At 51.4% G+C, this 24,813-nt stretch overlaps 2 protein-coding genes across 3 annotated transcripts in view; one reads left to right on the top strand and one right to left on the bottom strand.

Annotated features, from left to right (window-relative positions):
• LOC139671410 (1-phosphatidylinositol 4,5-bisphosphate phosphodiesterase gamma-1-like) overlaps positions 1–12,754 on the bottom strand; it is a 15,099-nt gene extending 2,345 nt beyond the window's left edge. Inside the window, exons 1-6 of the mRNA XM_071554234.1 lie at positions 11,220–12,754; positions 3,069–3,218; positions 2,896–2,989; positions 2,753–2,800; positions 376–460; positions 193–273 (exon numbers count right to left, since the gene is read on the bottom strand). Coding sequence (XP_071410335.1) covers positions 193–273; positions 376–460; positions 2,753–2,800; positions 2,896–2,989; positions 3,069–3,218; positions 11,220–11,685 — 924 coding nt within the window. The 5' untranslated portion in view covers positions 11,686–12,754. The remainder of the gene's footprint in view (positions 1–192; positions 274–375; positions 461–2,752; positions 2,801–2,895; positions 2,990–3,068; positions 3,219–11,219) is intronic.
• Positions 12,755–15,066: 2,312 nt separating this feature from the next.
• The window catches only part of ZC3H3 (zinc finger CCCH-type containing 3), a 59,030-nt gene continuing 49,283 nt past the window's right edge, over positions 15,067–24,813 (top strand). For both annotated transcript variants that reach the window (XM_071553739.1, XM_071553740.1), the window contains exons 1-3: positions 15,067–15,141; positions 16,742–17,897; positions 19,323–19,540. In XM_071553739.1, the coding sequence (XP_071409840.1) occupies positions 15,096–15,141; positions 16,742–17,897; positions 19,323–19,540 (1,420 nt within the window). In that variant the 5' untranslated portion in view covers positions 15,067–15,095. The remainder of the gene's footprint in view (positions 15,142–16,741; positions 17,898–19,322; positions 19,541–24,813) is intronic.

Genomic DNA, 24,813 nt, shown 5'->3' on the forward strand with positions numbered 1-24,813 from the left:
CAGGATCTTGGGGGACACAAATCCACGGATTTGGGGGGCACAAATCCATGGATCTTAGGGGACAGTTGGGATGATCTTGGGGGACACAAATCCACGGATCTGGGGGGACACTTGGGACACAAATCCTGGATCTTGGGGGACACAAATCCACAGATCTGGGGGGACACTTGGCACCCAAATCCAGGATCTTACCGACTTCTGGGCATCAAACATCAGGTTTTTGTAGAACTGGATGAAGTGGGAGAAGGTCATTTCATTCCTGGCTTCCACTTCCTGCAGGAGACGGGGTTGGATCAGAGTTGGGGCCACCCCATCAGAGTTGGGGACACTTGGGGACATCTCCCTCCTGCTTGGGGTGTCCAGGGGGGTCCTTACCACGAGTTTATCCCGCAGGAATCTCATGTTGGGAACTCGGTAATTCACCTGGGGCAGCATCGCCTTCAGGTCCTTCACGGTGATGCTGCCGGAGGGAGACACCGAGTGGGGATCGACAACCCTTGGATGGGTCTCAGCTCCCAATTCCAAAGGTCCCATCCCAAATCCTGGTGCCTGGAGTGGGAATTCAACCCCTCCTGGGCTGTGGAATCTCTCCAGGAATGGGACACAGGGAAAATCGGGATGTCCCACCGGGATGTCCCATCCGGATGTCCCATCGGGATGTCCCATCGGGATGTCCCATCGGGATGTCACATCGGGATGTCCCATCGGGATGTCCCATCTGGGATGTCCCATCGGGATGTCCTGTCTGGATGTCCCGTCTGGGTGTCCCGTCTGGGTGTCCCATCGGGATGTCACATCTGGGTGTCCCATCGGGATGTCCCATCGGGATGTCCCGTCTGGGTGTCCCATCTGGGTGTCCCGTCCCATCGGGATGTCCCGTCGAGATGTCACATCTGAGATGTCCCATCGGGATGTCCCGTCGAGATGTCACATCTGGGATGTCCCATCGGGATGTCCAATCTGGGTGTCCCATCGGGATGTCCCGTCTGGATGTCCCGTCTGGATGTCCCGTCTGGGATGTCCCGTCTGGGATGTCCCATCGGGATGTCCCGTCTGGGATGTCCCATCGGGATGTCCCATTGGGATGTCACATCCGGGATGTCCCATCTGGGATGTCCCATCTGGGATGTCCCATTGGGATGTCACATCTGGGATGTCCCATGTGGGTGTCCCATGTGGGTGTCCCATCGGGATGTCTCATCCTTGGGAAGTGTCCAAGGGACTTGAAGCCCCCTGGGATAATGGAATGTGTCCCTTGGCAGGGGGGGTTGGAATGAGATGATCTTTAGGGTCCCTTCCAACCAAACCATTCCATGATTCCAGGATTCTGGGATTAATTCCTGGCACAAGGGTGAGAAGATGGTCAAGGAGAGGAAGAACATCCAAGAACCAACTGGAAATTCCAGACCATCATCCCACCTGGAGATGAAGCCCATTCCCATCCCCACAATAATTTCAATCCAAATTTAATTCCCCACAATAATTTAAGTCCAAATTTAATTCCCCATAAAAATTTAAGTCCAAATTCCCTCGATTTGGGTTTTTTCCCTGACTTTGGAAGGTGTTCCAGGGCTGTGTTAATATTCCAGACTCTCCTGATGGAAACACAACATCGGGATCACGGTGACCTGATCCCAAATCTCTGATTTTCCACATCTCCAAGTGTCCCAAATAATCTGCTCCTTCCTTATCCCACAAACCCCATTCCCAGATTCCAGATCTGGGACCTCCCTTATCCCATAAACCCCGTTCCCAGATTTGGGACCATCCTTATCCCACAAACCCCATTCCCAGATTCCAGATTTGGGACCTCCCTTATCCCCCAAACCCGTTCCCAGATTCCAGATTTGGGACCTCCCTTATCCCACAAACCTCATTCCCAGATTTGGGTCCTCCCTTATCCCACAAACCCCATTCCCAGATTCCAGATTTGAGACCTCCCTTATCCCACAAACCTCATTCCCAGATTCCAGATTTGGGATGGAGTTTTGGGAATGTGCTCCTGTCCAGCTGAATCTCCCAAACATCCTGATCCTCCCTCATCCCACAAACCCCATTCCCAGATTCCAGATTTAGGACCTCCCTTATCCCACACACCCCATTCCCAGATTCCAGATTTGGGACTTCCCTCATCCCACAAACCTCATTCCCAGATTCCAGATTTGGGTCCTCCCTTATCCCACAAACCTCATTCCCAGATTCCAGATTTGGGACCTCCCTTATCCCACAAACCCCATTCCCAGATTCCAGATTTGGGACCTCCCTTATCCCACAAACCCCATTCCCAGATTCCAGATTTGGGACCTCCCTTATCCCCCAAACCCGTTCCCAGATTCCAGATTTGGGATGGAGTTTTGGGAATGTGCTCCTGTCCAGCTGAATCTCCCAAACATCCTGATCCTCCCTCATCCCACAAACCCCATTCCCAGATTCCAGATTTGGGACCTCCCTTATCCCACAAACCCCATTCCCAGATTTGGGTCCTCCTTTATCCCACAGACCCCATTCCCAGATTCCAGATTTGGGTCCTCCCTTATCCCACAAACCCCATTCCCAGATTCCAGATTTGGGACCTCCCTTATCCCACAAACCCCATTCCCAGATTTGGGTCCTCCCTTATCCCACAGACCCCATTCCCAGATTCCAGATTTGGGTCCTCCCTTATCCCACAAACCCCATTCCCAGATTCCAGATTTGGGAATGTTCTCCTGCCCATCTGACCCCCTTTCCCCCCCCCCCCCCCAGAACTCACCTGCCTTCCCTCGCCCGGTCCATCCCATCAAACTGTTTCCGGAGCCACCTGCCCAGGAAAGGACGGACACATCAGCCCCAATCCAGGTGGGAATTGTCCCCCAGACAGGGATTTGGGAATGGGATGTGCCGGTCCTGCCCCACCTCTCGATCTGCAGCGGGGTCTGGGCCCTCTGGGTATCGGCCACCAGCCAGTTGAGCCCCGTGATCCAGAGGCTGATGTCCTCTTCACAGAAAGCTGGAAGAGGAGGGATGGCAATTCTGGGATTCTGGGAATGGGATGAGCCCCGGGATGGGATGAGGATGGAGCCACTCACCGGCCACGCTGAGGGTCCGCAGCCTGAAGTCCATCCCGTAGAGGATGATGAAGCACATGGAGAAGTCCAGCTTCCGGGCGTCCTCGGGATAGCGCTCGAAATCCCGGGAATTCTTGCCCAGGCGGATCTCCTTGATCTCCCGGATGTCGACTGCGGGGAGAGAGGGACATGGAAGTGTCACCTGGCACAGTGGGCACACCTGAGGTGGCACCTCTGGGGAGTGTCGTGCCCGGGATGGGACATTCCCAAGGGAGTGGGAGGGAATTGTGGGTGTTGTGGACATGGTGGGATGTCCTGCCATGCTGGGGTTACTGGTTTGGGTTCCAGTTCATGGTGGGATGTCCTGCCATGCTGGGGTTACTGGTTTGGGTTCCAGTTCATGGTGGGATGTCCTGCCATGCTGGAGTTACTGGTTTGGGTTCCAGTTCATGGTGGGATGTCCTGCCATGCTGGGGTTACTGGTTTGGGTTCCAGTTCATGGTGGGATGTCCTGCCATGCTGGAGTTACTGGTTTGGGTTCCAGTTCATGGTGGGATGTCCTGCCATGCTGGGGTTACTGGTTTGGGTTCCAGTTCATGGTGGGATGTCCTGCCATGCTGGGGTTACTGGTTTGGGTTCCAGTTCATGGTGGGATGTCCTGTCATGGTGGGGTTACTGGTTTGGGTTCCAGTTCATGGTGGGATGTCCTGCCATGGTGGGGGGACTGGTTTGGGTTCCAGTTCATGGTGGGATGTCCTGCCATGCTGGGGTTACTGGTTTGGGTTCCAGTTCATGGTGGGATGTCCTGCCATGCTGGGGTTACTGGTTTGTGTTCCAGTTCATGGTGGGATGTCCTGCCATGCTGGGGGGACTGGTTTGGGTTCCAGTTCATGGTGGGATGTCCTGCCATGCTGGGGTCCGGGATCCGTGTCCATGTTCGGGATCCGTGTCTGGGATTCGTGTCCATCTCTGGGATCCGTGTCCATGTCTGGAGTCCGTGTCCATGTCCGGGATCCGTGTCCATGTCCAGGATCTGTGTCCATGTCTGGGGTCAGTGTCCATGTCCGGGATCCGTGTCCATCTCTGGGATCCCTGTCCATCTCTGGGATCCCTGTCCGGGATCCGTGTCCATGTCCTGGGATCCGTGTCCGTCTCCGGGATCCGTGTCCGTGTCTGGGATCCGTGTCCATGTCCGGGATCTGTGTCCAGGCCTGGGATCCATGTCCATCTCTGGGATCCGTGTCCATGCCCGGGATCCGTGTCCATGTCCGGGATCCGTGTCCATGTCTGGGATCTGTGTCCAGGCCTGGGATCCATGTCCATCTCTGGGATCCGTGTCCATGCCCGGGATCCGTGTCCATGTCCAGGATCCGTGTCCATGCCCGGGATCCATGTCTGGGATTCCTGTCCATGTCTGGGATCCGTGTCCATGCCCGGGATCCGTGTCCATGTCCGGGATCCGTGTCCGTGTCCGGGATCCGTGTCCGTGTCCGGGATCCGTGTCCGTGTCCGTGATCCGTGTCCGGGATCCCTGTCCATGTCCGGGATCTGTGTCTGGGATCCGTGTCCATGTCTGGGGATCCCTGTCCATGTCCGGGGATCCCTGTCCATGCCTGGGCTCCGTGTCCATGTCCGGGATCCGTGCCCATCTCTGGGATCCATGTCCGGGATCCACGTCCATGCCTGGCTCCCACATTTTTCCCAGTTTTGTGGCCTCCAATCCCATCCCACTCCCCCCCAGGGCCCCTTCCCTGATCTGGGATAATTTGAGCTCATCCTTTCCTTGGATTCTCTCCCCAAAAGTGGCACTTTTGGGACCCCACGGGGCGTTCCCGTTCCCGCTCCATAAAAAGCTCCGACGGCACCGGAAGGGCCGAGTTTCCTCTCCCTCATTTTTCCCACATTCCCAATTTTCCCACTTCACTCATCCCACCGGGATCAAAACAACAACCCGATTTTAGGAATGACACCCCTAATTAATTCCTTAATCCCACAAATCATTCCATTCCCCAGGGGTGGGTTTGGAATCTGGGAATGAGTTCCTGGCTCCGGAAAAAAAAAAAAAAAAAGGGAATTGTGTGACCGGAGTCCGAGCCTGGCATTGTCCTGATGAGGAAACGGATCATTTCCAGGAGAAATTCCAGCCCCTGTTCCATTTCCGAGGAGGTGGAGGGGAAGGACAACCTGGAGTCTGATCCAAAGTTGGGAAAAAAAAAAAAAAGCTGGATGAGGAGAAGGATCAAGAATCGGGGGGAAAAGGGAGGGAAAAAGGAGTTTTTCTTGGAAAAGATCTGGAAAAGAGTGTAGGTTTTATCCAGGTTTTTTTTTTTTGGGATGTAAAATTTCATGGATTGGGGGGTGGGATTTTAGTCCGAGGAGCACAAGGTGGGGGGTTGGATTTTTTTGGGATCTGATCCCAGGGAATGAAATCCTGGTGTTGTTTCTGTGCAGAGCCCTGGAGAAAATTATCCCTTTTTTGGGAGGGAAAAAAGGAGTTCAGGGGTTAAAAAAGGGATTTAGGGGTTGAAAAAGGGGTTAAAAAGGGGGATTTATGGGTTAAAAAAGGATTAAAAAAAGGGTTTATGGGTTAAAAAGGGGGTTTAGGGGTTGAAAAAGGGATTTATGGGTTAAAAAAGGGGGTTTAGGGGTTAAAAAAAGAGTTTATGGGTTAAAAAATGGGTTTATTGGTTAAAAAGGGGGTTTAGGGGTTAAAAAAAGGATTAAAAAAGGGATTTATGGGTTTAAAAAGGCATTTATGGGTTAAAAAGGAGTTTATAGGTTAAAAAAGGGGGGTTAACAAAAGGAGTTTATGGGTTAAAAAGGGGGTTTAAGGGTTAAAAAAGGGATTAAAAAAGGGGTTTATGGGTTACAAAAGGGGTTTGTGGGTTGAAAATGGGGGTTATGGGTTGAAAAAGGGGGTTTATGGGTTGAAAAGGGGGTTAAAAAGGGGGATTTAGGGGTTAAAAAGGGGTTTGTGGGTTGAAAATGGGGGTTATGGGTTATAAAAGGGGGTTTATTGGTTAAAAAGGGGGTCAAAAAGGGATTTATGGGTTAAAAAGGGGGTTTAGGGGTTAAAAAAGGGGGTTGTGGGTTGAAAATGGGGGTCATGGGTTAAAAAAGGGATTTATGGGTTTAAAAGGGAGTTTATGGGTTAAAAAGGGGGTTTATGGCTTAAAAAAGGAGTTTAGGGGTTAAAAAAGGGATTTATGGGTTAAAAAGGGGGTTTGTGGGTTAAAAAGGGGGTTATGGGTTAAAAAAGGGGTTTATGGGTTAAAAAAGGGGTTTATTGGTTAAAAAGGGGGTTTATGGGTTAAAAAGGGGGTTAAAATGAGTTTATGGGTCAAAAAAGGGGTTTATTGGTTAAAAAGGGGGTTGAAAAAGGGATTTGTGGGTTAAAAAGGGGGTTAAAAAGGGGTTAATGGGTTAAAAATGGAGTTAATGGGTTAAAAATGGAGTTTATGGGTTAAAAAGGGGGTTGAAAAGGGGATTTATGGGTTAAAAAGGGGTTTGTGGGCTAAAAAAGGGGGTTTATGGGTTAAAAAAGGGGTTTATGGCTTAAAACATGATTTATGGGATAAAAAATGGATTTACGGGTTAAAAACCAGCCCAAAGTCGCTCATCCAGAGGGAGGGAGGAGAATCCAGAGGCCACCAGGGCCATTCCCTGGATTCAACACTTCTAAGATCCAGCCTTGGGTTCTCATAATAATCCCAGGATGGTTTGTTTGGGAAGGGACCTGAAGGATCCTGGAATTCCATTCCTGACACCTCCCACCATCCCAGGGGGCTCCTTGGACACTCCCAGGGCTGGAGCAGCCACAGCTTCTCTGGGAATTCCATCTCAGCCAGGAATCCCTTCCCAATATCCCACCCAATCCTGGGAAGCCATTCCCTGTGTCCTGTCCCTCCATCCCTTGCCCCAAATCCCTCTCCAGCTCTCCTGGAGCCCCTTTGGGCCCTGGAAGGGGCTCCAAGTTCTCCTTGGATCCTTCTGGACATTCCCAGCATTCCCAGCCTGGCTCCAGAGCAGCTCCAGCCCTTGGAGCATCCCTGTGGCGTCCTCTGGAATGGTTTGGGTGGGAAGGGACTTGAAGGATCCTGGAATTCCATTCCTGACACCTCCCACCATCCCAGGTTGCTCCAACCTGGGCAGCCACAGCTTCTCTGGGAATTCCATCCCAGCCAGGAATTCCTTCCCAATATCCCCCCTGACACATTCCCTGTGTCCTGTCCCTCCATCCCTTCTCCCCAGTCCCTCTCCAGCTCTCCTGGAGCCCCTTTGGACACTGGAAGGGTCTCCAAGTTCTCCCTGGATCCTTCTGGACATTCCCAGCATTCCCAGCCTGGCTCCAGAGCAGCTCCAGCCCTTGGAGCATCCCTGTGGCCTCCTCTGGATCTGCTCCAGCATTCCCAAGTCCTTTTCCTGTTGTCTCCCAGATCCAGGTGGGATCTCACCAGAGCAGGACAGAGGGGCAGAATTCCCCCCTTTCCCACCGCCCAGGACTCCAGAATTCCTGGTTTTTCCATCCTCCACCACTCCCAACTCCCTCTCCCCGTGGCAAACAGCCCATTCCCACAAAAACCCATGGGAAGAGGGAGTGGCAACTTCCTGGAAACCACATCTGCAGGAATCATGTCCCAGTTCCAGCTCCAAACTCCTCCCAGCATTGTCTCCACCGTCCAAAGCCTTGGGAAGGATTAAACACCCTCTGGAAGTGCATGGATTTTCCCTGATTTCATCCCTGGATCATTTAATTTCTTGTAAAGATCCTTTCCAGGCTGTTTTCTGACAGATTCCAGAGGTTGGGAATTGGGTCTGCTGAGGGGGAGGAGCTGGAAACCTTCCAGAAGGAGGATAATTTTGGAGGAGATGGTCCAGGTGATCCCAGGCGTGGACATGGATCCCAGGTGTGGACACGGATCCCGGACACGGAGCCCAGACACGGACACGGAGCCCAGACACGGACACGGAGCCCAGACACGGATCCCGGGCCTGGACACAGATCCCGGGCATGGACACAGATCCCAGACAGGGATCCCAAACATGGACACGGATCCCAGGCCTGGACATGGATCACGGACACGGACACGGATCCCAGGCCTGGACACAGATCCCGGACACGGACACGGATCCCGGACACGGATCCCAGACACGTACAGGGACCTCAGATGTGGACACGGATTCCTGAGATGGATTCCAGGCTTGGACACGGATCCCAGACATGGACACGGATCCCAGACACGGACACGGATCCCAGACACGGACACGGATCCAAAAGATGGACACAGATCCAAAAGATGGACACGGATCCCGGACACGGATCCCAGATCCCAGACAGGGACAGGGTTCCCAGACATGGATCCCAGGCCTGGACACAGATCCCAGGACATGGCAGGACATCCCACCATGGCCAGGAACCCCAAACCAGTCCCCCCACCATGGCAGGACATCCCACCATGAACTGGAACCCAAAACCAGTAACCCCACCATGGCAGGACATCCCATCTTGGTCACGAAACCCAAAACCAGTAACTCCAGCATGGCAGGACATCCCACCATGAACTGGAACCCAAAACCAGTAACCCCACCATGGCAGGACATCCCACCATGAACTGGAACCCAAAACCAGTAACCCCAGCATGGCAGAACATCCCATCTTGGTCACGAAACCCAAAACCAGTAACCCCAGTATGGCAGGACATCCCACCATGAACTGGAACCCAAAACCAGTAACCCCACCATGGCAGGACATCCCACCATGAACTGGAACCCAAACCAGTAACCCCAGCATGGCAGAACATCCCCCCACACCTGGCACCCCTCACCACCCACCCCATGGCACCAGGACATCCCACCACACCAGGCACACCACAGTCACCTCACCACAGCAGGACATCCCACCACACCCAGATACCCCATGACCAGTCACCCCACCAAGATAGAACATTCCACCACTCCAGGCACCCCACAGACAGTCACCCCACAAAGACAGGAGACACCAACACATCCAGGCACCCCTCACCACTCACCCCACCATGGCAGAACATCCCACCACACCCAGGCACCCCTCACCACCCACCCCATGACACCAGGACATCCCACCACACCAGGCACTGGTCACCAGCCACTCCACAGCACCAGGACATCCCATCAGTCCAGGCACCCCTCACCTGCCACCTCACAAAGACAGGAGACCCCAACAAATCCAGATACCCCATGACCACTCACCCCAACATTGTAGAACATCCCACCACATCCAGAAACCCCACAGACAGACACCCCACAGACAGTCACCCCACAGCACCAGGACATCCCACCACACCAGACACCCCTCACCAGCCACCCCATGACATCAGAACATCCCACCACACCCAGGCACTGGTCACCAGTCACCCCACCACAGCAGGACATCCCACCACTCCAGACACCTCTCACCACCTGCCCCACCATGGCAGAACATCCCACCACAGCAGACACCCCTCACCACCCACCCCATCATGGTAGAACATCCCACCACATCAGGCACTGCTCACCAGGACATCCCACCACATCCAGACACCCCTCACCACCCACCCCATCATGGTAGAACATCCCACCACATCAGGCACTGCTCACCAGGACATCCCACCACATCCAGACACCCCTCACCACCCACCCCATCATGGTAGAACATCCCACCACACCTGGCACCCCACAGACAGTCACCTCACAAAGACAGGAGACCCCAAAAAGTCACCCCACTATGTTAGAACAACCCACCACACCCAGACACCCCTCACCAACCACCCCACCACGGCAGAACATCCAGACACCCCTCACCAGCCATCCCACCACACCCAGACACCCCACAGACAGTCACCCCACAAAGACAGGACACCCCAACACATCCAGGCACCCCCGGAACAGCCACCCCACCATGGTAGAACATCCCAACACATCAAGTACCCCTCACCAGGACATCCCACCACTCCAGACACCCCTCACCAACCACTCCACCATGGCAGAACATCCCACCACACCAGGCACCCCACAGACAGTCACCCCACAAAGACAGCAGACCCCAACTCAGTCAGACACCCCATTACCAGCCACCCCACCATGGCAGGACATCCCACCACACCAGGCACAGCTCACCAGGACATCCCACCACACCAGGCACGGGTCACCAATCACCCCACCATGGCAGAACATCCCACCACACCCAGGAATCCTCACCACCCACCCCACCATGGTAGGACATCCCAACACACCAAGCACCCCTCACCCGAACATCTCACCACACCCAGACACCCCATGAACAGCCACCCCACCATGGCAGAACATCCCACCACACCAGGCACCCCTCACCACCCACCCCATGGCATCAGAACATCCCACCACATCCAGACACCCCTCACCACTCACCCCACCATGGCAGAACATCCCACCACACCAGGCACCCCTCACCACCCACCCCATGGCATCAGAACATCCCACCACATCCAGACACCCCTCACCACTCACCCCACCATGGCAGAACATCCCACCACACCAGGCACCCCTCACCACCCACCCCATGGCATCAGAACATCCCACCACATCCAGACACCCCTCACCACTCACCCCACCATGGCAGAACATCCCACCACACCCAGGCACTGCTCACCAGAACATCCCACCACACCCAGGCACTGCTCACCAGGACATCCCACCACACCAGGCACAGCTCACCACCTGCCCCACCATGGCAGAACATCCCACCACACCCAGGAATCCTCACCACTCACCCCACCATGGCAGAACATCCCACCACACCCAGGCACTGCTCACCAGGACATCCCACCACACCAGGCACAGCTCACCACCCACCCCACCATGGTAGGACATCCCACCACTCCAGACACCCCTCACCAGCCACCCCACCATGGCAGAACATCCCCCACACCTGGCACCCCTCACCACCCACCCCACCATTGTAGGACATCCCACCACACCAGGCACAGCTCATCGGGACATCCCACCACTCCAGGCACAGCTCACCGGGACATCCCACCACTCCAGACACCCCTCACCACCCACCCCACCATGGCAGAACATCCCCCCACACCAAGCCCTGCTCACCACCCACCCCACCATGGCAGGACACCCCCCAAACAACCCCCCAAGCCCCCCCATGGCCGCTCAGGTACTCACTGTCCCCCTCCACCTTCTCGGGCGTGCGGCTCCAGACGACCTGCCTCGTCTCCAGCTTCACCTGGAAGGTCCTTCTCTCGGGCCTCTGCGACTTCTTCTGGTAGAACAAGGTGAGCACCGTGCCCATCTCCAGGCAGCGCAGGATCCTGCCCATGTCCCCGGGGTCCATCCTGGCCCCCTCCTCCGAGAAGCCATTGACGCTCTGGAGCATCTTCATGGACATCCTCAACGTTCTCCCATCGCTCGCGCCCACCTTGGATGAGGCGGGGAAGGAGCGAAATCTCCGTCGGCGGTTTCGTGGTCGCCCCGGGGTTGGTTTGGGATGAGGGACCGGGGTTGGGGAGGGAAAGGTTGGGTTGGAAGGGCCGGGAATTGCCGTGCCAAGGTGGGGTTGGGATGCGGGGTTGGCATCCAGAGGGTGCGGGAGGAGTTGGGGGATGAGGAGCCGGGATGGGCGGAAAAGCATCCGCAGGATGAGGGAGGTGGGAGAAGCTGCGCGGGGGAAACGCGACACCCCCCGCGGGAAAGGACGGGAAAAACAGCCCAAAAAAGGCACGGAAATGGGAAAGGGAGACCGGAAAATACGGAGGTCACCCCAAAAATAGGGAGGTCACCCCAAAAGGGGTGGGGTTGAGGTGGGAAATCCCGTCAATTCCATCGATCCCATCGATCCCGGCCCGAGCGGGGTCGGGGGTGGGAAGGGGATGATGGAAAAAAAGGGGGAGGGAAAAAAGGGAGAGGGGAAAAAAAAGGGAGAGGGGGAAAAAAAAGGGAGAGGGGGGAAAAAAGGGAGAGGGGGGAAAAAAAAGGGAGACGGGGAAAAAAAAAGGGAGACGGGGAAAAAAGGGAGAGGGGGGAAAAAGGGAGAGGGGGGATAAAGGGAGAGGGGGGAAAAGAGAGAGGGGGAAAAAGGGAGAGGGGGGGAAAAGGGAGAGGGGGAAAAAAGGGAGAGGGGGAAAAAGGGAGAGGGGGAAAAAGAGGAAAAAGGGGGAAAAAGGGAGGAAAAAGGGAGGAAAAAGGGAAGAAAAAGGGAGGAAAAAGGGAGGAAAAAGGGAGGAAAAAGGGAGGAAAAAGGGAGGAAAAAGGGAGGAAAAAGGGAAAAAGGAGGAGAAAGGGGGAAAAAGGGGGAGAAGGGGAAAAAGGGAGGAAAAGGACAAGAAGGGGGAAAAGGGAGAGGGGGAAAAGGGAGAGGGAATTAAAAAGGGAGAGGGAATTAAAGGGAGAGGGAATTAAAGGGAGAGGGAATTAAAAAGGGAGAGGGAATTAAAAAGGGAGAGGGAATTAAAGGGAAAAAGGGTGAGGAAGGAAAAGGCTGCGGAGCTTTGGGAGTCGGGCTGAGGATGCGGGGAAGGAAAGGGGGTCCCACCGCCCGCCCCCTTCCCTTCCCTTTTCCCCCCTTTTCTCCTCCTCCTCCTCCTCCTCCTCTTCCTCCTCCTCCGGCTCCGGAATTTGGGGCTGCCGAAATGGAGGCCCGGAGGAAACTGCAATCACAGAGGGCCGGAAAAGGATCAGAAAGGAATTCAGGGAAAAAAAAACAACCGAGGGACGGGATCTTGGAGAGAAAGGGAAATAAAAGAGGGCGAGGGTGACATCTAGAGGAGAGCGGGAGGAGGGAGCCGGGAATGGCGCTGGGAGGGGGGGAAAGGAGGGAAAGGGGGAAGCGGAAGGAATTGGGGGGGATTGGGGGAGTTGGGGGGAATTTGGGGAGAATTTGGGGAGAATTCGAGGAGAATTTGGGGAGGTTGGCGGGGGAAGTTGGGGAGAAATTCGGGTTGTTTGGGGGAAGTTTGGGGGGAAGTTTGGGGAGAATTATGAGAATTTGGGGGGAATTGGGGGCGAGTTTGGGGGGGAGTTTGAGAATTTGAGGAGAAATTTGGGGAGGAAGTTGAAGAGAATTTGGGGGAAATTTGAGGACAAATTGGGGAGGAATTTGGGGAGGAATTTGGGGAGAAATTTGGGGAGAAATTTGGGGAGAAATTGGGGAGAAATTGGGGAGAAATTGGGGAGAAATTGGAGGAGAATTTGGGGGAGAATTTGGGGGAGAATTTGGGGGAGAATTTGGGGGAGAATTTGGGGAGAAATTGGAGGAGAATTTGGGGAGAAATTTGGGGGAGAATTTGGGGGAGAATTTGGGGGAGAATTTGGGGGAGAATTTGGGGGAGAATTTGGGGGAGAATTTGGGGGAGAAATTGGGGGAGAATTTGGGGAGAAATTTGGGGAGAAATTTGGGGAGAAATTTGGGGAGAACTTGAGGGGGAACTTGAGGGGGAACTTGAGGGGGACCTTGGGGTTGTTTGCGGGGAGTTTGGGGAGAAATTTGAGAATCTGGGGAGTATTTGGGGAGAAATTGGGGAGAAATTTGGGGGGGAGTTTGGGGGGAAGTTTGAGAATTTGAGGAGAAATTTGGGGAGGAAGTTGAAGAGAATTTGGGGGAAATTTGAGGACAAATTGGGGAGGAATTTGGGGAGAAATTTGGGGAGAAATTTGGGGGGGAACTTGGGGTTGTTTGCGGGGAGTTTGGGGAGAAATTTGAGAATCTGGGGAGTATTTGGGGAGAAATTTGGGGGGGAGTTTGAGAATTTGGGGAGAATTTGGAGGGGGGGAATTTGGGGGGGGGAATTGAGGACAATTTGAGGGAAATTTGGGGAGAAATTGGGGAGAAATTTGGGGGAAGTTTGAGAATTTGAGGAGAAATTTGGGGAGGAAGTTGAAGAGAATTTGGGGGAAATTTGAGGACAAATTGGGGAGGAATTGGGGGAGAAATTGGGGGAGAAATTGGGGGAGAAATTGGGGGAGAATTTGGGGAGAAATTTGGGGAGAACTTGGGGGGAACTTGGGGTTGTTTGCGGGGAGTTTGGGGAGAAATTTGAGACTCTGGGGAGTATTTGAGGACAAATTGGGGAGGAATTTGGGGAGAAACTGGGGGAGAAATTGAGGGAGAAATTTGGGGAGAATTTTGGGGGGAGTTTGGGAAGAAATTTGGGAATTTGGGGAGGAATTTGGGGAGAAACTGGAGAAGAAACTGGAGGAGAAACTGGGGAGAATTTGGGGAGAAATTGAGGTTGGTTGGGGAGAAGTTGGGGGAGGGTTTGGGGAGAAATTTGGGAGAATTTGGGGAGGAATTTGAGGAGAAATTTGGGGGGAGTTTGGGGAGGAATTGGAGGAGAAAATGGTGGAGAAATTTGGGGAGAAATTTGGGTTGTTTGGGGGGAAGTTTGGGGGGAAGTTTGGGGAGAAATTTGGGAATTTGGGAGAATTTGAGGGGAGAATTGGGGGAGAATTGAGGGAGAATTTGGGGGGAGAAATTTGGGGGGAGAAATTGGGGGGAGAATTTTAGAGGAAATTTGGGGAGAATTTTAGTGAAAATTTTGGGGGGAATTTTGGGGGAATTTTTGGAGAGAAATTTGGGGGAGAAATTTGGGGAGAAATTTCCACTTCCGGGCCCATTTTAAGGCCCGGTTTTAGGCCCAGTTCCAGTCCCGGTTCTGGGTCCGTTTTAAAGCCCGTTTCCAGTCTCAGTCCCAGTCCCGGTTTAAGGCCCGGTTCCAGTCCCAGGTCCAGTTCCAGGCCCGGTTTTAGGCCCAGTCCCAGTTCCGGGCCCATTTTAAGGCCCGTTTCCAGTTCCGGTTCCAATCCCGGTTCCAGGCCCGTTTTAAAGCCCGTTTCCGTTTCCAGTCCCAGTCCCAGACCCGGTTTAAGTCCCATTTCAAGGCCCGGTTTTAGGCCCAGGCCTGTGTAGGCCTCACGCCCCCCCCGTTGCCTGGCAACGCCCGCGCACCGCCCCCTCACGTGACCGACGTGCCTCGCGTGAGGGCGTCACGGGCGGCGGCGGCGGCGGCCGTTGATGACGTCACGGGCGGGAGCGGCTCCCCCGGGATGGAGGAACGGGAGAGACTTTGCCGGGAGATCCGAGCGCTGCAGGGTCTGGAAAACCGGGAATGAGGCCGGGAATGGGGCCGGGAATGGGGCCGGGAATGGGGCCGGGAATGAGGCCGGGAATGGGGCGGGAGATCCGAGCGCTGTAGGGTCTGGAAAACCGCGAATGGGGCCGGGAATGGGGCCGGGAATGGGGCGGGAGATCCGAGCGCTGCGGGGTCTGGAAAACCGGGAATAACACCGGGAATGACGCCGGGAATGGGGCTGGGAATGGGACAGGAGATCCGAGCGCTGCAGGGTCTGGAAAACCGGGAATAACACCGGGAATGACGCCGGGAATGGGGCTGGGAATGGGACAGGAGATCCGAGAGCTGCAGGGTCTGGAAAACCGGGAATGGGGCGGGAATGGGCCGGGAACGGTGGAATAAGAGGGAAGGGAAAGGATCCGGGAATTCTGGGAGGGGAAGGGAAGGGACTCTGGGAAAGTGCTGGGGAAAAGGAGGGAGGAAAAGGGGGAAAGGGAAGGGAGAGAATCTGGGAATTTGGGGAGAAATTTGGGGAAAAATGGGAAAAAATTTGAGGAGAATTTGAGGACAAATTTGGGGAGATTTTGGGGAGAAATTTCGGGAGACTTTGGGGGAAATTTGGGGCAAAATTTGAGGAGAAATTTGGGGAGAAATTTGAAGAGAATGTGGGAAAAAATTGGGGAAAAATTTGAGAATTTGTGGAGAATTTGGGGAAAAATTTGGGAGAATTTGAGGAGATTCTGAGAACAAATTTGGAGAGAATTTGGGGAGAAATTGAGAAGAATTTGAGGAAAAAGTTGGGGAGGAATTTGGGGAGATTTTCAAGACAAATTTGTGGAGAATCTGGGGAAAAATTTCAGGAGAAATTTGGGGAGAAACTTGGGAGAAATTTGAAGAGAATTTATGGGAAATTTGGGGAGAAATTGCGGAGAAGTTTGGGGAAATTTGAGGAGAATTTGGAGAAAAAATTGGGGAAAAATTTGGGAATTTCAGGAGAATTTGGGGAGAGTTTGGAGAGAATTTGGGAGAAATTTGAGGACAAATTTGGGGAGATTTTGGGGAGAATTTGGAGAGAAATTTGGGGAGAAATTTGGGTGAATTTGGGAAGAAATTTGGGGGAAAAAATCGGGAAAAATTTGAGAATTTGGGGAGAGTTTGGAGAGAATTTGGGAGAAATTTGGGAGAATTTGGGGAGATTTTGAGGACAAATTTGGGAGAATTCTGGGAAGAATCCCACTGGGATGACCTTGGAATTTCCTCTGGAATTGTTGAATTCCAGGAGCTCTTTGGGCCTTTCCATCCCAATTTCCCATCGTTGTTCCCACCTCTGTCTTTGGGAATCCTGGAATGACTTCCCACTCCCACAGGGACACCAGGAAGGAATTTTTCCTTGGGAATGTGGGGAAGGGGCTGGAATGGCATTCCCAGAAAATCTCCATCCCTTGGGAGATTCCCATTCCCATGGAATTCCACAAACCATTCCATGATTTCCCTTCCATTGTGGCTCATCCAAACCACGATCCGGGGGATCCATCCCGGACCTATGGATGGAATTCCAGGTCCATTCTGATCCCAAATTCCCATGGGATTCACCCCCCTCTGTCTCCTCCTCTTTTCCAGGTCTCATCCAGAGCCACCGGAACATCCATGGGGACATTCCAAGGCCAATTCCCCGCTGGAACAACCCCCGGAATTCCAGATACACCCGGAGAGGAGGAACCTTTTCCAATAATTTCCAACCTCCCAGGAATTTCCATCCACACCAAACTTCTTCCTGGAGGAAAAAATATTCCCTGGATAACAGACTGGTGGGATCCAACCACGACTTGGGAAGCAATTCCGGCTCATCCCGAGGATTCGGGAATTCCGCGGCTATTCCGGAACCTCCGGAACGACACGTGGATTTAACCAGGGATGGGAATATCGTTGTGGACATCCAGGTGCTCCAGAGAGCTGGAAATTTGGGATATTCCCAAGAGTTTTCCAGGCAGGAAGCGACGGATCCATCGGATGGTGGGAGGAAAATCCCGGAATTCCCAACCGGGAATGAGAAGGAAGAGGAAAGACCTTCCTTGTCCATATCCTTTAATTCCAATTCCAGGAGGGTTTGTCTGCCTGGAAGTGGCTTTTCCCCCTCTGGAAGTGAAAATGCCGTGACGTTGAAATCGGAGCCGGAGGATCTTTTGGAATTCCCGGCTGGGAATTCCGGATGGATCAAACCAGAATCTCCAGGGACAGGGAAGAGTTTGGAGGAAATCAAGGAGAATTCCAGGCATCCCAAATTTCCTGGGAATGCTGAGATTGTCCAGGGGAATCCAGGGAAAGGATTTTCCATCACTCCCAAAGTTTCTGCTCTTCCCAGAGCCGCTTCCACCCCAATCTCCGGAAAAACCCCGAAATTCCGGAAAACCAACTACACTTGGGTGGCAAATCCAGGGAAAAATTCCCGGATTGGGAAGAGCCCTCGAGGTGAAAACCCCAGGAAAGGGATTGGGATGGACAAAGGAGGAGCCAAAACATCCCCCAGGGTGGATTTGGGATCCAAAGGCAAAAAATCGGGAATGAATTCCAAGGTGGGAATTTCTCCCAGTAAATACAAATGGAAAGCCTCAAACCTGCAGGGCTCCCCTTCCACTTCCAAGTGGGAATTCCGGTGGAAATCCCAAGACCAGGGAAAGGCTCCGGCTCTGCCGATTCCCGGGAAAACTTCGGGAGAAACGTCGGGATACAAAGTGAGGAGTCGGACCAAGATCGTCCGCAGGAAAGGGAATGTTGGGTGAGTGTTCCCGGGGGTTTTTCCATGGATTTGGAGTTCCAGAGGGTTGGAATGGGGGGGTTATGGAGTCATGGAATGGTTTGGGTGGGAAAGGAGCTGAAAGATCCTGGAATTCCATTCCTGACACTTCCCACCATCCCGGGATGCTCCAAAAGTGGATATTCCCAGGGGTGGAACAGCCAAAGATTCTCTGGGAATTCCATCCCAGCCAGGAATTCCTTCCCAATATTCCCTGGGAAGCCATTCCATGTGTCCTGTCCCTCCATTCCATTTCCCAAATACTTTTCCAGCTCTCCTGGAGAAATTTCTCCCCAATTTCTCCCCAAATTCACCTCAAATTTTCCCCAGATTTCTTCCCAAATTCTCCCCAAATTTCTCCCCCAACTTTTCCCCCAACTTTTCCCCCAATTTTCCCCCAAATTCTCCCAAATTTCTCCCAAATTTCCCCCAAAATTCTCCTGAAATTTCTCCCCAAATTCCCTCAATTTCTCCCCAAATTCTCCCCTGTTTTCTCCCCAAATTTCTCCCTGGATCCTTCAGGACATTCCCAATATTCCCAACCCTTGGAGCATCCCCGTGTTCCCCTTTGGATTCACTCCTGAATTCCCAACTCCTTGTGCTGTTGAGGGATCCACACTTGGATCTCGTCATTCCCAGAGTTCTCCCAAAGGCATTTTCTTGGATTTCATTCCCAATTTCCATGACTTGGGAACTGGGAAAACCAGGAATGTCTTGGATTGTCCATCCCTTCAAATCCCTGGGATGGGGCAGGAATTGGGAAGAATTTTTGGGATTCAGGGAGACTCCCAATGACTTCCTGAAATCCCTCAGGAGTTGGGAAAGGGTCAGATGGGCCTCAAATCCTGGGATTTTGGAATCCATGGAATTCCAAAATTGATTGAGGGGCTGGAGAGTTTCCTGGGAAAGAAACAGAGCTGGGAAAAGGGCTGGAAAAGCAGGAATGGCTGAGGGAGCTGGGAATGCTCAGCCTGGAAAAAAGAGGGATCAGGAAGCACCTTCTTATCCCTAAAATTCCCTGCCAGAATTTGGGATCGGGATCAGGGATGGGATGAGAGGGAAGAGCCTCAAGCTGTGCCAGGAGAGGGAAATTCCAGAGGGAAAATTCCCTCCTGGAAAGGCTGATCAGACTTTGGAGGGATTTGACATCCCTATGGATGTGAATCTTTGGGAGTTCTCTGGGATGAGCCTGGAATTGCTGCTGGAATGGTTGGATTTGATCCCAGAGTTTTTTCCCAACCTGAATAATTCCCAAATTCCACAATCCAATCCCTCCAATCCCATCCAAGGCCACGGATCCCTCTCCGTGAATTCCGTGCCCGGAATTCCACAGATTCCCTTGGAATTTTCCCCTCTCAGGAGCCTGTTTTGATCCCAACTCTGATCCTGTGACATTCCCATTCCCAGATTTCCACCGGAAAAGAAAAGCCCCTCCCCTGCCACCGCCCTCAGGAGCCGCTTCCAACTCCGGGCTCGGAATTCCGGGCGTGGAAAAACTTCAGGAATTCCCAAACGTTCCTGCTCTTCCTCCTTCTCCTCCTCCTCTTCCCGGATCCTGGTCCAGATTTCCCGGCACAGACTCCGCAGAATTCCGGCCACGAGGACACACCTGGGCAGCAAAGAAGGTAAGGATGGAATTCCAGAGGTTTGAGGGATTTGGGAATGGGGTTTGGGAGAAGGTGGAGTCGATCCGGGGGTTTGGCTCAAGGTTGGAGGGTCCAGAGAGAGGAATTTTTAGGGAATTGGGGAGAAATTTGGGGAGAAATTGGGGAGGAAATTGGGCAGAATTTGGGGAGAAATTTCAGAGAATTTGGGGAGAAATTTGGGAGAAATTTTGGGAGGAATTTGGGGAGAATTTGGGGGAGAAATTTTGGGAGAGTTTGGGGAATATTTAGGGAAAAATTTCGGGAGAAATTTGGGGAAAAATTGGGGAGAATTTGGGGAGAATTTGGAGAGAAATTGGGGAGAAATTTGGGAAGAAATTTGGGGAGAATTTTGGGATAAATGAGGAGAATTTGGGGAGAAATTTGGGGGAAATTTGGGGAGAAATTTGGGGAGAATTTGAGGAGATTTGGAGGGAATTAGGACAGAAATTTGGGGAGGAATTTGGAGAGAAATTTGGAGAGAATTTTTGGAGAAATTTGGAGAAATTTGAGGAGAATTTGGGGAGAAATTGGGGAGAAATTTGGGGGAGAAATTTTGGGAGAGTTTGGGGAATATTTAGGGAAAAATTTCAGGAGAAATTTGGGGAAAAATTGGGGAGAATTTGGGGAGAATTTTGAGAGAAATTGGGGAGAAATTTGGGGGGAAATTTGGGGGGAAATTTGAGGAGAATTTGAGGGGAATTTGGGGAGAAATTTGGGGGAAATTTGGGGACAATTTGAGGAGAATTTGAGGGGAATTTGGGGAGAAATTTGGGAGAAATTGGGGAGAATTTTGGGGAGAATTTGGGGAGAAATTGAGGAAATTTTGGGATGAATTTGGGGAGAAATTTGGGGAGAATTTGGAGAGAAATTGGGAGAAATTGGGAGAAATTTGGAGACAATTTTGGGGAGAAATTTGGGAGAAATCTGGGGAGAAATTTGAAGAAATTTGGGGAGAATTTGAGGAGGAATTTGGGGAGAAATTTGGGGAGAAATTTGGGAGAAATTGGGGATATTTTGGTTGATATTTTGGAATTTCATCTTTTCTGGGCTATCCATTTGGATTCTCCAGGATAATTTGGATTCTCCAGGTGGATACAGGGTGGGAATCCAACCTCAGGAATTCCAGAATTTTGCTTCCCTTTAGAAGGAAAATTCGGGAAGGGCCTTGGAATTGTCTCAGGGAATTTTTGGGATTTGCTTCCCTTGATTCCAATCCAGTTTTTATAGTTTTGAATCCATGAAATTTGGAGGGTTTTCCTTGGAAAAAAAGGATTTGCAGCTTGGAGTATTCCCATTTTTTGGGGGGTTTGGAATGCTGTGGAATTCTTGGGATGTTTTGGAATTCTTGGATTTGTTTTGTGGGATCTAATCCAAAAAAAATTGTGGGATGATGGATGGGAAATATTCCCAAATCTGGGAGATCCTGGAATTCCACAGGGATTGGGACAGCTCAGACATCCCTGATATTCCCACTAAATATTTATTATGGATATGGCATGGAATTCTCGGGGAAAAAGGGATTTCTTGTGGCTGGAATTCCCAGGTTATGCAAGAGGTTTTTGGGAAGAGATTCCAGAGTGGGCAAAATGTGGATATTCCTTGGATTTGTCTCAGGGTGGGAATTGGGTGGGATATTCCTGGGATGAGCTGGGAATGGGAATTCCAAGGAAAATCATTCCTGGAATCCCAGTGGAGACACAACCAGGATGGAAAGGAGGAATGTGGCTGGCTGGAATGTGGCTGGAATGTGGCTGGAATGTGGTTGGAATGTGGAATGTGGTTGGAATGTGGCTGGAATGTGGCTGGAATTTGGCTGGAAAATCTGGATCAGCCCCATGGAAGTGTCTGGATTCCTGTTTTTCCAGCCCAACAGGATTTTTGGGATCAGCTCCCACTTTTCCATGTGCTTGGATTGCTTGGAATGGTTAATAATCCCTTGGGAATGGGAGGGTGTCCCAAATCCAGGTTTTTCTGGGATCAGGAAGGGCCAGTTTGGGGCTGGATCTGCTGGAAAAGGGCGGAAAGGCCGGGATTGCTCCTCTCCTTATCCAAGGAAAAGCTGGAGGATCCCCAGGGATCCATCAGGTAATCCTGGAATGGTTTGGGCGGGAAAGGAGCTGAAAGATCCCGGAATTCCAACCCTGACACCTCCCACTGTCCTGGAGGAATTTGAGGCCATTCCTCCTGTCCAGAGCTGATCCTGAGGTGGGAATTTGGTCTCCAAAACCTTCCCTAGTGGAATTTGAGGATTTTTCCTCTTTTCTGGAGCTGACCTAGTGGTGGGAATTTGGTTTCCAAACCCTTTCCTGGAGGAATTTCAGGACATTCCTCTTGTCCAAAGCTGATCCTGAGATGGGAATTTGGTTTCCATTCCCTTCCCTGCTGGAATTCCAGCCCCTTCCGTCTTTCCCATCCCTGGAGGTGTTTGGGAACATCCCGGAGTTTTTTCCTTTGCCTTGCTCGGTCCGTCCCATCCCGGAGCTCCTTCCCCTCCTCTCCCACCGAATCCCGGCATTTGGGAATCCTGGGAATGCTCCGGGGATCCTGGAGAGGGCACTGGAGGCGCTTTCATCCCCTTTTCCCACCTTTTCCCGGCCCAATTTCCCGTCGCGACTCCCGATAATTGTCGGCTCCCGATAATTGTCGGGGCGGGATCACCGAATCCCGGGATTTGGGAATCCTGGGAATGCTCCCGGGATCCTGCAGAGGGCACTGGTGTCCCTTTCATCCCCTTTTCCCACCTTCTCCCGGCCCAGTTTCCCGTCGCGACTCCCGATAATCGGCGACCGATAATTATCGGCACTGACGATGTCGGGGCGCTATCGCGATCGCCGATAAAACCGATCCTTAATTATCCCGGCTAATTGGATTGGTTTAATTACCCCCCTGTCCCTCCTTTAATTGGTCCATCGATCCCCCCCCCGACAATTCCCGAAAAATCCACACTCGGCGTTTTATTCCCTGGGATGGTCCAAAAGCCGGGGAGTTTTTTCAGGTTTTTTTTTCCTTAATTAATGAGGGAAGGAAAGATTGGAAGCGATTCCTGCGGGAGGGAGGTCGGGAATGCTCGGCAGGGAAAGGGAGAGAAAAGGGAATTAGAGGGGAGGGACCGACAGGGGCAGGAAATGCCTCGAGAGGGGGAGGAAAAATGAAATAGGGGGGAAAATACGGGGAAAAATGGGGGGGGAAAATAGGGGAGAAAAATAGGGGGGGAAAATAAGGGGGAAAAATAAGGGGGAAAAATAGGGGGGGAAAATAGGGGGGGGAAATAGGGGGGGAAAAATGGGGGGAGAAATAGGGGGGAAAAATCGGGGGGGAAAATAAGGGGGAAAAATAAGGGGGAAAATAAGGGGGAAAAATAAGGGGAAAAAATAGGGGGGAAAAATAAGGGGGAAAATAGGGGGGAAAAATAAACAAGGGGATAAGAAAATAGGGGAGAAAAAATAGGGGGGAAAAATTGGGAGTAAAAAATAGGGAGTAAAAAAATATGGGATAAAAAAATGGGGGAAAAAAATAGAGTAGAAAAAAATGGGGGGTAAAAAAATGGGGGGTAAAAAATAGGGGAGAAAAAATAGGGTAAAAAAGGGGGGTAAAAAATAGGGGGATAAAAAATAGAGGAAAAAAATGGGGGTAAAAAAACAGGGGAGAAAAAAATAAACCAGGAGAGGAAAAAATAGGGAGGAAAAAATAGGGGGAAAAATAGGGAGGGAAAAAATAGGGGGGAAAATAAGGGGGGGAAAATAAGGGGGGAAAAAATAGGGGGGGAAAAATAGGGGAGGAAAAATAAGGGGGGAAAAATAGGGGGGGAAAATAAGGGGGGAAAATAAGGGGGAAAATAGGGGGGGAAAATAAACAAGGGGATAAGAAAATAGGGGAGAAAAAATAGGGGGGGAAAATTGGGAGTAAAAAATAGGGAGTAAAAAAATATGGGATAAAAAAATGGGGGAAAAAAATAGAGTAGAAAAAAATGGGGGGTAAAAAATAGGGGAGAAAAAATAGGGTAAAAAAGGGGGGTAAAAATAGGGGATAAAAAATAGAGGAAAAAAATGGGGGTAAAAAAACAGGGGAGAAAAAAATAAACCAGGAGAGGAAAAAATAGGAGAGAAAAATAGGGGGGGGAAATGAGAGGAAAAAATAGGGGGGAAAAAATAGGGGGGAAAAATAGGGGGGGAAAATATGGGGAAAAATAGGAGGGAAAAATAGGGAGGGAAAAATAGGGGGGGAAAAATAGGGGGGGAAATAGGGGGAAAAATAGGGGGAAAAATAGGGGGGAAAATAGGAGGGGGAAATGGGGGGCGAAAATAGGGGGGGGGAAATGAGAGGAAAAAATAGGGGGGGAAAAATAGGGGGGGGAAATAGGGGGGAAAATGAGAGGAAAAAATAGGGGGGGAAATAGGGGAGGAAAATAGAGGGGGGGAAAATTAGGGGGGGAGAAATAGGGGGGAAAAATAGGGGGGGAAATAGAGGGGAAAAATAGGGGGAAAATAGGGGGGGAAATATGGGGGGAAAAATAGGGGAGAAAAATAGAGGGGAAAAAAAGGGGAGAAAAATAGCGGGGAAAAATAGGGGGTAAAATAGAGAATATAAAATAGGGGGTAAAAAAATAGGGGGTAAAAATATGGGATAAAAAGGGGGGTAAAAATAGGGGGGAAGAATGGGGGTAAAAATATGGGGTATAAAAATATGGGATAAAAAAGTGGGGGTAAAAAATAGGGAGTAAAAATAGAGAATAGAAATAGGGGAGAAAAAAAGGGGCGTAAAAAATGGGGGTAAAAAAATAGGGGGTAAAAAAGGGGAAAATGGGGGGAAAAATAGGGGAAAAATAGGGGGGAAAAATGGGGGGAAAAACGGGAGAAAAAAATAGGGGGAAAAAGGGGGGGGAGGTGAAAAATAGGGGGTGAAAAAATAGGGAGTAAAAATATATGGGATAAAAAATGGGGGTAAAAAAATAGGGGTAAAAATAGGAGAGAATAAAGGGGTAAAAAAATAGGGGGTAAAAATAGGGAGAAAAAATAGGGAGAAAAAATAGGGAGAAAAAATAGGGGGTAAAAAATAGGGGAGAAAAAATAAGGGGTAAAAAATAGGGGGGTAAAATAGGAATAAAAAAGGGGGTAAAAAATAGGGGGTAAAAATAATAGGGAGAAAAAAATAAGCCGGGGAGAAAAAATAGGGGAGAAAAAATTGGGGGTAAAAAATGGGGGGGAAAAATAGGGGAGAAAAAGGGGGGTAAAAATAGGGGGATAAAAAATAGA

The sequence above is a fragment of the Pithys albifrons genome, chromosome 4, assembly GCF_047495875.1.
Source record: "Pithys albifrons albifrons isolate INPA30051 chromosome 4, PitAlb_v1, whole genome shotgun sequence".
In the NCBI taxonomy this organism is placed as follows: domain Eukaryota; kingdom Metazoa; phylum Chordata; class Aves; order Passeriformes; family Thamnophilidae; genus Pithys; species Pithys albifrons.